The 16540-nt window shown below is 39.5% G+C and overlaps 1 protein-coding gene across 2 annotated transcripts in view; it reads right to left on the bottom strand.

Annotated features, from left to right (window-relative positions):
• The window catches only part of LOC112988855 (glypican-5-like), a 403392-nt gene that overhangs the window by 249844 nt on the left and 137008 nt on the right, over positions 1 to 16540 (bottom strand). Inside the window, exons 5-6 of one of the 2 annotated variants that reach the window (XM_064516960.1) lie at positions 14518 to 14577; positions 12535 to 12660 (exon numbers count right to left, since the gene is read on the bottom strand). In XM_064516960.1, the coding sequence (XP_064373030.1) occupies positions 12535 to 12660; positions 14518 to 14577 (186 nt within the window). The remainder of the gene's footprint in view (positions 1 to 12534; positions 12661 to 14517; positions 14578 to 16540) is intronic. The other variant, XM_064516961.1, reaches the window with a different exon arrangement.

Below are 16540 nucleotides of genomic sequence, written 5' to 3'. Positions count from 1 at the left end.
GGTTCCAACCGGATATAAGGGAAAACTTTTTCACCACAAGGACAGTCAGGCAGTGAAGCAGGCTGCTCAGAGAAGTTGTGCAGTCTCTATCCTTAGAGGTTTTCAAGACCAGCCTAGATGAAGCCCTAAGCAGCCTGGTCTGATCTTATAGCTGACCTGCTTTGAGCAGGAGGTTGGACCAGAGACCTCCTGAGATCCCTTCCTAGAGGAATGATTCTGTGATTCTAATGATATGTGTTTTTAATTCATGGGACTGTACCCTCATTGGCAAAATGCTCCTTAATAAGGCAGGGGACAGTATAATCAGCACATTACACATGGCTTTTCCATTCTTCTCCATATCTGGTCCTAAAGCATTATTTCTAGAAGCTCTGTTCTCAGCAATCAAACACAAATTCAGACTAATTCCACCATTGTCAATAAGCCCTCTGTGTCTGCAGTGTTGCTGCTGACAGAAAACTGGCCTTTGCTGCCTGATGGTGGAAGCTCTAGGGCAGAATACCTCAGCAGGTATACTTCAGTCACTTCAAACCTCTGCAGCTGATTTCTTTCCAGCATCCCTGAACTAACTAGTACTTCCATTGCCTTACCTCTTTTTATACACATATGACCTCTAAACGTCCACTGTGCACATAACATGATTATCTTCCCTACAACCCTTCCTCTAGGGGCCTACAGAGTCAGATTGGACAGCTTCAGCTGAACTGCTAGAACGTCATGTGAACACATTTTTTGCTCCAAAGAGCAAATAAAATATGCATGTTTGAATCAGGAAAGGTAAACAGTTTATATATGAAAGCCGCCTGTATTTACTCCTAGAAAACATCTAATTTTCAGTGACCAAAAACACAGAACTTATTTTCATATTTGAAAAAGTGAAGGGGGAAACTACAGGGCTCAGTGTTGTCCTTTGCTGCTTATTAGCTGATTTGCCTCCATGAGCAGGGAAGAGACCAAATTCAGGTAGGAGAATGTAGTATCCCCCCAAACACGTGAAGTGGCCCAGAAGATGATGATACTCTTCTCACTAGCCCAATTCCGGATCAGGGCACATAGTTTTTGTTCCCTTACACAGAAGAACAAGCTTTACCAATATCAATTTATCTCAGTCTGTCCTCCAATAACGTACAAGCCTGTGATTAACAGAATCTTAAAAACATACAAATTACACACTTGAATATTCTCAGCACAGTCACTGTTCACTTCGTGAGAGAGGCATTAAAAGAACCTGAGGCAAATTTAAACCTGTTTCTCAAATCTGAGTTCACCAGAACATTTAGGCAGACCTAAATCTGGCCTGAATAAGGAGAATGTTGAGTGATCTTCATTTTGGTTTCCATACCTTAACTGTTCCAAGAGCTGAGCATAACCTGCCTGGGGCAGGCAGGTTATTCTATATTTCATGTCTATTCTATATTTCTATGTCTGTATTTCATAGGTTACAGTTACTAAAGTAAAGGGGTTGAAATGTAACTGCAAAAACATTGCAGCATCTCAGACCAGAAAAATGCAAAGACCTCTCTGACAGTTCCTTTTCTGCACCATGATCTGTCACAGCTTGTCCTCTGACAGAACCTGGAGCCTTGAGTCTTCTATAGAGCAATTTGATCTTGACTCTGTACAACTTACTTGCTACTGTTGGCTGTCAAGTAGAAAGTCCCTAGACTGGGGTTCCCTGGCCACCTGGATGAATTTGGGTGTGATGAAGAGTAGCTAGTAATTGTTGCCATCTCTTCACCCTATGGCTGATTCGGGTTGTGCAGGAAGTCATTAGGGGCTTTATTAACATTTACTGGCTTGCATGGCAATGAATGAACTGTAACACATTCTTCCCTCACATGTCCCCATGAAAGAATACATAATATGCCATTTGAAGCATGTCAAAGTTCTTCAACATTCTGAAGGTAAGCTTAAGCACATTTTTATCTTAAATACTCACTTCCAATATAGTATATTTGATTTATTCTACAGCACTCAAAAAAAAGAAAAAGAAAGAAAAAAACACAAGTCCTGGAAAATACCCTAAAAAATGCAAAATACTGTATAAAGATACAGTATTTTGCAGCTTGCCGTAATGAACGAACCTCCAGAAATTGTTTGCACTGATGGCGCAAGAATAACAGAAGCTAAATACTTTTTAAGTATGCTAAGGCTAAATGATTATCTCTGTTTTCCATATCCAGATGGCCGCTTGCTAGGGCCTAAGGAAATGAGAAAAGGGACAAGAAAAGTGCTAAACTCATAAAAACTTAAAGTCTCTAAAGGCAAATTTTTGAGAAAAGGAAGTCACTGTGATTTGACACTTCCTTTCTCAGCCAGCTTGCACAGGCCCTGAGAGCATAACAACCCATGGCATGATCTGCTCAAGCCTATGGACAGGTGTCTCCTAATCCCTCCACTTAATGCAAAATTCCAAGAGAAACAACTAAGGGATAGAAGGAGAGAAGGAGGGAAAGATGATGTGGGGTCCTACTGGGTGTTACAAAACCTCCTGCTCTTCCCAGCAATCTGGTTTAAAAGCCATTTTTAGTTGCAGTTTTTTAACCCCCAAATGTTGCATCCAAAATTTCCTAAGGAGGTGACTCCAATCGGAAAAGCCCCTACCCCTAGAAATCAGGAATATCACAGGTTAAAGCTGCAGGCTTCAGTGATACAAACATGTTTTTATTGCCTTCTAACTCCTCACTGCACTACAATGCCAAGGCAGATCAGAAGCAATGAGACTGGGGATTCTAGCCTGGCTCAAACATTTTAATGCAATACCAATGGCAAGGTCAGGCACATTCACAGAAAGCCATTCCAGATAAAATCCACCTGCCTGCCCCTGAGGAGAGGCATCCAACATGAGAGTGCAATCTGTACCTTGTAATGCAAAGCTGAGTCTGACCAGCAGAATCATCCCAGCAGTACCGATGGACAAATCAGTAAGACTATTTCAGACTAAGCTAAATGGCAATAAGAAGCAGCTACATTTCATCTGCAAAATCAGGGAATTTCCTCTTGAAATTGAGAGGCAAGCAAACATGAAATTCCCTAGAGACATTTTCACAAACACTTTTTTCTCCCTCCAAATAAAGCTAAATTTGTTCTTCTGATTTAACATTTTATAAATAGATTCCAACTTAGAGATGGTTAGAGCTCAACGGCTGTCTGTTGAGCCTGACAGATGAAAGAAACGATAAACAGGAAAACAACAACAAACATTACACTGGCTTAAAGCATTCTTACAGCTGTTATTTATAATACTAGACCCAATATCTGGTCATAGATAGTATACATGAGCAAAACTTTAGTTAAGAGTAAACATACCAATAAAAAGTAAAAGTAACAACAGTAGTTCATGGTGAATTTGATTGGGCAATCAGTAGTCTGTCAGAATATGTTTTACTTGATACAGATGGGGAAAGAAGATCCCTAAGAAAGAAAGGAGAAATTTTCCACTCTTCCTCTCCTTTTCCACTACTTTTCATATTTTAAAATATTTTGCATATGTTCATAATTTCATAATTTCTCCTAAAGCTGTGGATTTTCAGCAACAGGGAGAGAATTTGCTTTTGTTTTTTAATTTTGAAAAATGGGATTACCCAGAACTGAGACAATGGGCTGCAGAGCAGGTGAGAATACTATGGAAGTAATGGCATGCTCCAAACTCACCAATACACAATTTATTTGCACTTTTAACGGTTTCTGTACTTCCTTTTCTTGTCTGAAAGAAAAGAATCGTAGTATGGAAGACTGCTTTTTTCAAAAGAATTCTGAGAAATCAAACTCATATAGCCTTACTTATTAAACTTTGTGCACAAAAACTAAGAAAACGTAGTTTTGTGATAGCAATAAGCAGCTGCCAACAGAAACATGGCTCACAGTGTTCAAAATGGAGTTGTTTCAAATAAGTAGATGCCAAAACCTGAAAGAAGAATAAGCTCTTCAGGTTTATTTGTCCTCTAATTTACTATCTAAACAAGTATCATCACTACTTTGCTCTTTCTGTGATGGGTGAAAAACATCATAAACAGGCTTTAATTTGGGTGCTAACAGTGAAAACTTTTAATAGAGATCTCTTATCGAAATGCTGTTTGTGTAACGGATATTTTCATCTGAAACAAAGCATTGATTTTTAAGACATGAATTTCCCAATTCTGTTCTTACAAGGACACGCCCCTTCATTTCAAAGGAGGAAAGAATGGCCCAAGATAGCAGATTTAGCACGGAAATAATAGTTTCAAAATATTTTTGGAAGACCTAGTCGGAGCACAATGAAACACTGAATAGCCATCTGGATTTAAGGCAACATTTTGTTTACTTAGGAAATATTTTGGTAATTGCGGCACACCAGAAAAAATCCCAGCAACGTTCATTTCTCCTTGACACAATCTACTGTTTCTCCATGACTTCAGTAAGTCATTTCACAAACCCCATACAGATCACTAGGCTACAATAACCATTACAGCTGCTCTCCATTTCTCTGGATACTCACTCCACCAAAGCCTGTTAGAGCTCTAATAAACTGGTAGTTGACTTAAGACTGTTAAAAATACAACGAGAAACAGAATCATCTTAGATTTGTCAAGACATTTTAAAAATATCAGTATGTGCCACTTAGTAAATCTATTCCTCCTTTCATGCAGTTGTAACTCTTAAGCTTTAAAAAGTATTTTGCCACTACCAACTTGCACCAACTCCTGTTGACTGACCTCCTCTTCCTCTGGGTTTGGGTGTGGAAGAAAAAAAAAATCAGGTGACTTGAAGAGCAGCTAGTAATCCTGACACTTACTAAAAAAAAAAAGCAAGCAAACAAAAAAGTAATATCCCTTTCTTAGTCCTCTTCAAGCTACAGATACTTCTAACTCTGTTCCATGGTTTTGTGTCAAGTAGCAATAACTCCTAAAACAAATTACACACTTACTGCGCTATCATAACTTGTAAAGGTCTCACTGACCCAGAACTGTCATGACCCTTTGCTTGGAAAGGGCCATATAAAGATGTTGGTCATGATTTGGATTTGCACCTTCTAAGGAACAATTACTCTGCTAAACTTCTGAAAGCTGTCCTTTTTGCTGAGCTGACTTACCTGAAGATTGGTATAGTTCTAACAGGCTTTTTTTCTAATTGGAAAATACAGCTTCAAAAGCAGCCATGAGCTCAGATTCAGGTTCCCACCTGCAACCACATCACTACCTGCTGTGATCTCCCCAGGGCTCAAGAATCCTGCAGAGTCAGGCTAGCTCAGTTCTGGGGACAGAAATTTCTGCTGAATTCTTCAGAAAGCAGGAAGCCTGCAAGCCAGCCTGGCCTGACAGCTCTGAAGCACTGCCCAAACCCACTGTTAGGGGCAATGTACTGCCAAAATTGTCACTGTAGGCTAACTTACATAAATATAATCTATTACTAAACTTGTTTAACAAGCTTCTTTATATACATGCTAATTACAACCTCTAAGTACCTATTACTTGAAGCATTTAAGGCTTTGGACACCAAATTTAAAATGCAGGTGTCCAGGTGCCCTCCAGGTGTATCTACATGAGCATGCCAGCTCTGATCAGCACTTCACTTTTCAGTCAAACTCCCGACAGTCACCATTTACCACGCTTTGGTTTATACTGCAGAATTGTCTTAGAGCCCAATTGTTTTTCCATGAAAGTAAGGGTGCACTCCAAGGATGCCTACGGTGTTCCACAAGACCAGACGAGAGTTAGTCTAAAGCAAAACCTCCAAACTGCAGATAGTGTGGGCACTGGGTTATCAGCACCATCTGTTTCACTCTGCAAACCTGTGCCTATTGTGCCACACCACTTAGTACTGCAGACACAGCCTAAAAGCATATTTCAGCACCTGAATGGAAGTGGCTTTATTACAGAGACTGAAAGCATCTACCACACTAACAAAGCCAGTCACTTAATTTTCTTCTTCCTTACCAATTCACACTTTCCTACTATAAGACTCGAGCTATTTTTAGCTTGAGTGTCACAATAGAGATGGTGTGCATTTTAGAATATATAATTACAAGGGCTCATTCCTTAAAAGCAAAAGATTTGAAATGGTAGCAACAATCTTACAGTTCTCACTAGCATCTGCCAACCTCAAAATTTCAACTTATAAAACTGCAACACTTCACATAGGAGCAACACAATGTTCTAGTGTCTACACACCCATGGGACCATCCCCACACAAAACTGGCTTTGCTCTAACATGAATCATAAACAGACCTCATGACTTTCAAAAATCCTGAGATCCAACACAGTGACATATGTGACAAGAGTGTCTCTGGAACAGTCATGCTAAAGGCACTTGTCCATTTATGTGATAAGTGGGGAATGTCTCTAGGGGCTGCCCTAAGAATGACCCTTCCAGCAGAGTTCCTGGGATGCACAGCAATGCTGTGACATCTCCTTTGCTTCAGGATCCCAGATATGAAGCCCAGCTGACATACAAGGAAGCAGCTGTTGTTGACATTTAAAGGCAAGTGCTGTGGTTGCTGCTGAGTATGCCATGAAGCAACTTTCACACTCCAGACTTGAAGCTTGAGCAGTTTGGGGTTTTGGATTGCAATTAGCCTTTTTCTGAGAACTAATGGCAGACCTGTGGGAGAACATATCCAGTGCCTAAGGTTGGCTAAGCCAACTACATTAGCAATAACGAACACCAACTGCACTCACAGCATTTTAATTCTTCTATGTATAGCTTACTTCTCATTCATTCAGTATTTATGATTGCTTCATCCCTCTTGAAATCAAAGTTGCAAGATGACAAATAAGTAGGCAGACAGAAAGACAGAAAGAATAAATGATTATCTAACTTCAAAATAGTACTCACAACCCACTGTTCCAGTAAAGTGCTTTTTCCAAATCAGGATTACTCAACTCTGTTGTACACAGACATACCCCTAAAGTGTGTCAGTGAGATCACATCTCCTTTCCCTTCTCCTGTAGCGGAAAAAGAGCAGTCTCTGATAAGGCCACTCTACTGCAGCCAAGACTTCACAAAAAGCCAAATTGAGAGGAAAAAAAAAAAAAAAGAGAGATTCTGAAGGGGAACCCAAGTTTTGTGCATGGAAGCAAACCTGTTATCAATGCAAAACCTCCAGATATGCTTTGGCAGAAGTCCCTGGGCACTGTATTGCACTAGTCTGCCATTTATGAGATGGAGATCTGGGATCAGCAAATCTTAACTACCACGCCCAGGGAGAAAAGAGAAATTGATTCTAAAGCTAGCATGTAGCTTAGCTGAACAGAGATTCCTAGAGAGAGGAAGGTTCCTACAATTCAGCCCCTAAAGAACAGAAGTCTGTGGGAGCAGCCACTTAGAAGTCAGCAGAGAAACTAACATTTTGCCTCAGCTCTTCACAGGCACCACACAGGCAAGCATGGGACTCGGGCCATTGCAGCTCATAGAAGAGGGATTTGCTCTGGGGTGCTCCCCAAGGGTTAAGGAACCCTAGGTCCACCACAGCCAGAGTCACCACATTGGGGCTGCTGTAGCCTAGTGGCACACCCTCCAAGGACCCATGATTGACCAGTCCAGACAAAGGAGAAGTGACACCGCTGACTCACACCATAAACTCCTAGGTGCTGCAGGAATCCCCACAGAACAACCTGTTTAATGGGCATACTGTTATCAAGGGAGCAGTGTTATGGGCTGAGCACTAGGTTATCTATTGATACGCACAGCACACCATTACTGATTAGAGCCATACAGCTTTTATATAACTGTGGGCTGGCATTGTTTCGACCTGCTATAAAAGAGAGTAAGCCACATACCTTTGTCCTGGACTCAGACCCACCCTCAGCTGGCCTGCAGACCCGAAGATCCACCCATCAGCAGGGATGCCCCCCCCCACCCCCCACCCCGCACATCAACAGCATGGTGAGGAGAAACTGGGAAAAACTATCCTGGAAGGATGTCCCATAAATGGCAGGAGCAATTGCCCCACGGTGCACCCATTGCTTGAGAAGCTGGGGAAAACTATGTCAGAGGGGTGGCCCACAAGGAAAGGGTGAGAGTGGTCGCTGTACTGTGCACCCATGATTTAACTGTAAAGCTCTGATATGTATGTATATTTTCAGTTCTATTTCTCACCTTATTATATTTTTAGCTCTGTTATAACTTCTTATCTCTAATAAATTCTCAAACTTGACAAATGATCTCTCAAGTTCAGTGCAACTAATCCTGGAATCCGAAAGAATCCCAGAAACCCCTCTATTGTCACAGCTCTTTTAAAGAGAGGCTTGAATTCCTTCTGGTCTGGGAAAGCAGACCGGTAGCCCTTGTATCTGCATAGAGTCATTTTATAACTTGTTCCTCTATGAACTGAATTCTCTCAGGAATTCATAATTTTTTTTCAGTTCTAACATCCAAAGCAAGGAGGGGCAAGGAGCACGTGGCAAGTGGCTGTGGCAAGCATTTCTACAGCTTAACCAAAAGTTCTGTGAGGAAATTCATTCTTCTTTTTTTACTCTGTCACCTGTTAATTTAAGACAATGCCTCTTGCTCTTGTACTGAAAGAGACAGTGAAGAATCAATTCCTATTCAGCATCTCCATGACACGCATGATTTTATAGGCCTCTATCATACTCCCTCTCTATCTTTCCTATGGCAAGCTGAAGAGTCTACCAGTCCTCATACAGGATCCATGTCATGCCCTCGATCCTCCTTGTTGCTCTCCTCTGGACATTCGCAATTTTGCTGTCTCTCTCTGAGATTGGAGGACAGCAGAACTGCACACAGCTGATGCTCCTGAGCAGCAACAGCCACCTCGGAGCCCATAAATCTGTACCTAACATTTGGATTGTTCTTCCCATGTGAATCACTTTGTATTTTTCTGCATTGAATTTCATATGCCATTTTATTGCCTAGTCATTCCATGTCACAAGTTCCTCCTGCAGTTATCTACAGCTGGCCCTGGTCTCTACTACGCTGAATAATTTAGTATCATTAGTGCCTGCTGTAACCTCAAACTCACTCCCTTTTATAGGTCTTTTATGACAGATGAATAGCACAGGCTCCAGCACAAATCCCTGTGGAATGCCACTGGTGACCTCTTTCTCCTGTAACTTATGACCGTCTATTTCCTACCCTTTATTTTCATTTCTACCAGCCTTGTGTGAAAGACTTTATCAAATATCTTCTCGGAAATTCAAGCAGACTATAGCAATCTTCCCTGTCTACACGCCTGTTATCTCCTTCAAGTGACTTTCAGCATGTTGATTCTTCCCCCAAATATCATATTTATCTACATTTACACTGATTCTGTTCTTTTTTATAGTTTCTATTGATTTTGTTACATAGTTTTATGAAGTTCACTGGAGTTTCCTGAAATCCTGAGTCCCAAAAAAATGTCTTCATGTTCCTTATCTTCCAATCTTCAGCCTACTGGAATAGTCTTAAAAAGAAATTACGATATCACAACCAGTAATTCAACTATATATCCCTTTAACTCCTCTAGACCAGTTGGGTGAATGGTGTCAGGTCCTGGCAGCGCATAATTGTTCATATTGCCAACTTCTCCCCTCATCTCTTCTACTAACACTATATTGAGATGGTTCTCTGACATTTCTAGGAAAGAATGGTTCTAGCATGGGAATTTCTCCAAGCTTTCTTCACTGAACATGCATGCAAAATATTTTCTCAGTCTTTCTGCTCTAGCATCACCTTCTCTGAGCTTTCTTTCTATACACACAGACTATTATTTCTTAAATGAAATCTTGTTCCAGAGCCAGAACTTGCTGGAAAGAGTGACTGAAAGAGAGACCTCTTTCCTGCTGGAATCGTTTCTCTCTCCAAGGCCCCTGAACTGTCACTAGAAGATTCCCTACAAAGACATGTTTCACTGTTCATCAAGAGCAGGCTAGCGCATATTCTCAAATCAGTAGAAACAACGAGGCTCTTTTTTGTTGTTTAAAGTATAGATTTACTTACAACTTTTTTTTGACTGCTAATACATTGCTTTAAACATGATAAAACCTAATCTAGAGAATAAAATTAAAAAAAAACACAAGATCATCTGACAGAACTCAAGTGCCCTCCCTATTAATTGAACATATACGATCCCTATTTCTGAGTAGTAATTTCATATTGTTTCAAGCTGCATTTGTGTGTCAAATTGTTTAAAGGCTGAATTTATTTTTCCTAAAGAGCTTGAATGTCAATTACTGTGCACCACAACTACCGCTCAGCTTTCAGGTAACTTTATAAAATGCAGGAAGGGGCAAGGAAGCAGGAACTATGACTTGCCAGTTTCACTGCCTGAGAAACCTTAACCTCACAAGTGATCCACCAGATTAATTGGTGAGATCTATTTTCTGATACAGAATTAAGAATAAGAGTCTATTTTGGATTCAGTGCTATTTACTACTGATGAAATTTAATCCTCTGGTCTGCTGGAGAAAGAGCAAAGAGAAACGCATCTTCAGGCATCAATGGAGCAATGGAGTTATTTCACATATGGGGAGAAGTGGTGACAACTGCAGCCTATCAAATTGATGATGAGGAGTAAAATTTGCCAGCAAGCAAGCACCACATCTGTGTTGCTGCATAGCACTGCTGGCAGTACAAGATATCTGGAGAGTCTCCTCCTAAGATGATCAACACCATAGGCAGAACTGAAATATATACATATTCTTTTATGATTCAGTATGTGAATTCAAACTTAACTTTTCTGCTTTTCTTTTTCTTTCTTCCCAATTTTCCTGTGGAAAATGTTAACTACAAGTACAAACAGCTATTTCAGGGTTTGGTGAGCAATTTTTTACTTCAAAATATCGGAAGTCTTTTAGTTCCTTCCCTCCTTTTTTTCGCCTCACCCCCCACCCCCCACCCCAGCCCACCACCTTCCTATTCTTTTCATATCTGAAACTTTTCCACATCTCCCCAACTCTGGGAAAGTTACAGACTGGCAAAGGAAAAACAGCTTGCCCCTCATGTTTTTCTCAAATGTATCCATCAACAATTTAAATGTTTTCAGTTTTTTTTTTAAACTAAGTAAGATCGAAATCAAAAATAAATTTTCATTTAATTTTGTTCAGAGAGGTGCTATAGAAATATTTTTTCCTTGAAAAAATTATTCTACGCAACTCACCTTCTGTCAAGAAAACTGTTTGTTCTAGAAGTTAATTGCTTATCCAGCAACAGAGGTTATTAGCAAAAGGGACTCAAATGAAAATACTGATTACAAATACTTATATACTCCCCATTTCCTCTCTGCTACTTTTACAGTACAAGTTTAATACATTAATATTTAGAAAATTGCGCTGTTGCCCAAAGCATCAAATACATGCTTCTACAATTAATTGTAATGCCAGTACCCAAAATATTAAAACTTTCAAGTTATCTTTGAACGTGTTAGATGTATTAATCTCTGAACACCTCAGACGTAATTAAGCTGAAGTTATTTACATATGAGAACTCTAGGCAGAGTTGTCCTTTTAATTGGACAGCGTATAATTGCTGCATTTCTCTTCATTCCAACATTGAATTACTTCACAATTTCCTACAAAACATTTTTCAAAAATTGTTTCAAAGCTATTGTCTCAATGAAAATGGAACGCTAGGATTTTATCCTTTACAAATACTACAGACCATAAAATACACTTCAAAATGAAATATCATGAAAGCCAACAAGTCCCATGGAATGTCTTTATTTCAACAAAAAGACATTTTTGGAAAGCATTCACTGGCAAGCTTCCAACCAGCTCTCACTATAAAAACTGACGTATATTTTGACAGTGATAGCAGCAGACACAGTTATATTCTGAATATCTGTTTTTCTCCTCAGGGCAACGTTGCCTCATGTTACAGAGTAAGAGAAATAACAGCAAAAAGAGTAGCTCGGAGAGGGTGCAAGTGTATTTTACAGTTTGGACTCTACAGAGTAACAGGAAAGACTGTGATAAAATACAGAGTAAAAAAATGTAGCTAACAAACTAGAAAGATCTTTTCACCCTCCAGAGCTCCTAGCTGCTATATGCACACTGAACAGTGTATTTATTAATTGTCATTTGTAAGAACTCCTGCAAAACATGCTTTCATAAGGATGCTGGGCAATTCCGAAAACTGTCATCATTCAAAGCACTGCATCAGAAATATCAAAAGGAAATGGCATGGACACCCTTTAACAATATAACAGTCCAGTCACGGTATTCTTTTAACACCTTTGCAGGAAGAGTTGCGTATTTTCTAATAATGGCCAAACAGGATGCCCAGTTCTCAAATCACAAACCTACGGACACCAGCCTGGAAGGGATGTCCAGGCAGTCAGGAAGGTATTCCTTCCTAACTGAGCCACAGAGGGTACCCAAAGAAAGGGACTCTTCAAAACAGCCTTTCAAGAAAATGTTCCACTATATTTTATATAGATACCTAAACCTCAATGTTAAAGAGCCTTACATGTTAGCAAAATCCTCATTCAGTTATGCATAAAGTTCCCTATGAATGTGAAACTCGACAATGACAATAACATCTCAGAATACTTCTGAACCATCAGGAGGATATGAAATCTCATTTTTCACCTCCAGGGAAAACTTTTACTCTTAACTTTACCTTTCTACGACATCCTCTCCATTCCAGCAAGTTGAGCTGTCTCTCATCACCAGGTCTCCATCACACAGCCTTTCTGCTATAGAGGCATAAAAGGTTCGGGATCGCTTCATGTAGTTGATGAACTCTCTGCAATGCACGAACAACAGACACTTAACAACAGGATGGTACACTTACGGTTTAAGTCCCCCTGTCAACTTAACCCTCCAGAGTCGAGAACCCTTACAGAAATTAAAAGCCAACCAAGTTGGTCTCCATTTTTTTGCTCCCAAGTGTCATCCAGTCTTACTTAGTCCAATATTAATACACATAATCACATTCAAAAGGCGGTTTTAACAAACCATATTAACACTTCTCAAATTTGAAAAGAACTCTACAACTGTCTCCATATAAATAGATAAAAATAATGAGAAAGCACCATCATTAAAAGGAGTGGGTTTTTCTTCCTGTTACCAGAAGTGAATATTTCTCCCTTCCCTGAGTGCTATCAACACTCTCCTGGGTGAAAAAGGCTTCCTAAAGCTAGCATCCAATCACAAAACCTGAAATCTTCCATTAAGTACCCCAAGCAAGCAACAACAGTACAGAAAGTCATCTCCTTAGAATGTGCTGGGGCTACTTCTTCCCCATCATCACTTGCCCTGGTATCACACTGATATCACAAAGAAATTTCCCTCTCATCAAGTCTGGCATCTCATCTGCGCCTGCTGCTTTGGAGAATAACCAAAACTCCTGGCCAGTACAGACTCTGTTTCTGATCTTGCATGTACGGAAAAATGCCTTCTTGCAGACAACACGCTGCCTCTTTATAATCTGATTATACCTATAATATATCTGTTTGAGGTAGTCAGAAAAATAAACAGTTACAAAACAGTGTTAATTCAGTACACAATCAAGAGTACTGTGGAATAAGAAATTATCCTATTTCCCCAACTCTCAAAGCTCCCATTTGGCATAAGATTTTTAAAATACTGAGAACAAGAGCAGGGTAGAAAAGCTGAACTGGGGCTATCAAGAAGCTGCTTGCCCCAGAAAGTCCCTCAATAGCCCGTTTTGAGAGGCCAAAAGACTCATTCTGGTTTCTAATGCTTTCTGTCTGGCAGGCTGTAAGAGGACATTGCACTGAAGCTGAGCTTGGGGATATGGCTGTATAGAGCTTGGCACAGGGACAGTCAGGATTTATTATTCTTTTGAGAACAACATGTGCTTTAAACAACGTTAAAGTCCACTGTTAGGTATCTACCTCTAAAAGGTTTATGCAGTAGTCATCTTTCCCTACAGCTGTCTTTATATTCTCATGGAAATGTTAAACTGGCCCATTTTTCTCATGTGTGATGATGCACTAGATAAGGTACTCATCATGTGGTTCTAAGTAATTAATTTCCCCTAACACTGCAGAAAAGCTCTCCTTTTAAGAGAAACAAGCAGGATTTCTGGGCTTACGAGGAGGAAGTGGGAATTGCTACCCCGGACTACTCAGTGATGAATATAACCTCTAAGTATTTAGGTAGTAAAGCTTGGCCCAAACACATGGCTACCTACCTGATGGAATAGCCTGAGAGTACTGACTACACAAAGGTGACACAGATACTCAAGATTTAAAATCTTCTAAAACACAGTTTTCTTTGAGGAAGGAAAAGATCACCCTTTTAATAAAGTCTAAGCTTGTCTTATTCAGCTCACTCCAACAGACTTAAACTCCTTTGCATTTTCGGCCAAGGTGGGTTTTGACATTTCAAATTAGCATCTTCGCAAATGAAAAATTCTGTGCCCAACTCTTAATCTTACCCAGGGAAAATATTTACTTTTCATCAGAATAAAACTAAACATGCTAGGGAGAAAATGTATAGTTTCCCAGTGTCTCACAGTATAAAAGCAGTAATCAAAAGTACGTCAGTTCCTAGATCAGAGCTGAAATAGCAGCTTACAGTGGACATGAGCTAAGCGTAGAGACAATAAAATATGTCACCTTGTTTTCATTCTTACCGAGAGATTTTTTTCAAACTTCTTGATTTGTCATTCTTTGAAGCTTTCAGAGGCAGAGAACTGGAATAGGCCGGGGAGAATAAGCATCAATCAGGAGAGGTTGGGGAGTAGGGGAGAAGCAGGAATTCAGGTAAATGAGGGAAAGAAATGAGAAACAAAAGAGAAAAGTAAAAATTATTTGAAAGAAAGGTCATCAAGCACATGCATAGGATAATATAAGAAAACAAATAAGGAGGAAAATTGTCATGAGATTTTTCCAAAGCATAGATGCAATTAAAAATGTCAATGCAACACAAACACAAAAAAACAAAAAACCCGCAGAGATTGTGTTTTCCCCAAACATTTTCAAATAAGAGCACAATTACAAATGCAGCGCACAGCCAAAAGCTAAAAATAAATTCAGTGGACTTAAATATTTTACCATAACTGATACCAAATGGGAGAACTGTAAATATATGCAGCTATACAAGAAAACAATGGCAAACGGTTTAGAATAAACACCATGGGAAGGACATGAATGAGCAGCATTCATTTTTTCGTGTAATGAGCAATTTGTCATCTCTTAATAAATAATGTGAATATAGATATTTTTTGCTGTTCACTTCTAGTCAGAAGGCACCACTGAAAGAAAAAGAACCTTGCGAAGCAGGATGGATAGGGTCTAAGGTTATCTTTGAGAAAAACTGTATAAATAATTCCTATTTTGAGCCCTCTGCAATGGTAACTATTTACTGTAAATCCATTTTGTGGCACTAGGATTCTAATTTAATATTAAATATTGTATTCAACACTAGCATCTCCATGCAATGTTACACTTACATGATTTGATACCACATTCTCTTTCTTACATTGGTATTTGTATATCAAGTAATGGCACTACCTGGAGTAACGCACATCAGCAAACAGGTTCAAAGATACTTGCCAAGTCAGGTATGTCTTACTGAAAAGAGTAAGCTTCATCTTGAGCAGCTCTGAGGATGCTCAATGGATGATGGTTTCACCATCATATTTACTGGGAGCTAAAGGCCAGGGATAGCCCCAGGAGAGGGTGGGCTGGCAGTGATGATCAGGTGAACCACCACTGCAGCAGTGATTCCAAAACGGCCAGTCAAAAATGAAAAGCAGAACTGGTAACAAGGCAAATCTGGATCAGCTAAAACATCTGCCTTGGCCAACTGGGCAGAAACATTTGATTCTTTTCCACAGTATGTTAATTTGCATCTGGCGTTAATAACCTATTCTGTACTAACATTTTAATACTTGAATTTTAATAAACCCATGTGAGATCTGATACAATAGATAGTTAATATGAAATAAAATAGATGACCTTGACTTCAAACATTTCAGAAGAATCCAAAATTTTTTATTTGAAGAAGTACAAAAGACCTGTAAGGCCACAGAACAAAGAAATCCCCCCAAAATACCATTTAAAAGCCTGCCTCCTTCAATTAGGGGCCAAATATCATGTGATATGTCTTTGTTAAACACAATCTGTTTCTCTATACAGATTTGTATCCAGTCTATGTTTAGTGGTTTGAAATGCCGCATGCAGCAGACACACTAAAGGCAGGTATTCAACTTTGCCAGGAGTACTGATCCTGACCAGAAAAGTACTTTGTGCTGAACTCAGCAATAACATTCTAATTTACTGACTGAAATTCTGTACATGCCATGTACAGTCCCTGTACCATCACGTCTTCAATTTTCTTGTCATCTCTACTATATGTTATAGTAACCTGCACATTAAAAAATGACAACAACAGCAATCCCTGAATCCCATTGTGTAATGCAAAAAGTAAAAAATAAAAAAAGTAAAAAAAATCAAATCTATACATCTCAGCATACTCAGAGGAAAAGGTTTACTAAGAGATCATGCAACATTTAAGTTTCAGCTTCTTACATCACTGTCCCTGACGCTTAGTGGTGCATAGCAAAAAATATGTGGGAATGGAATGTGAAGGAAAACAAAGAAAGATGAGAAATCTCACAGGAACCAGTGAGAATAAGAGGAGCAGAAAAGGAT

The sequence above is a fragment of the Dromaius novaehollandiae genome, chromosome 9, assembly GCF_036370855.1.
Source record: "Dromaius novaehollandiae isolate bDroNov1 chromosome 9, bDroNov1.hap1, whole genome shotgun sequence".
Classification (NCBI taxonomy): Eukaryota; Metazoa; Chordata; class Aves; order Casuariiformes; family Dromaiidae; genus Dromaius; species Dromaius novaehollandiae.
This window is presented reverse-complemented; position numbering and strand designations above follow the sequence as displayed.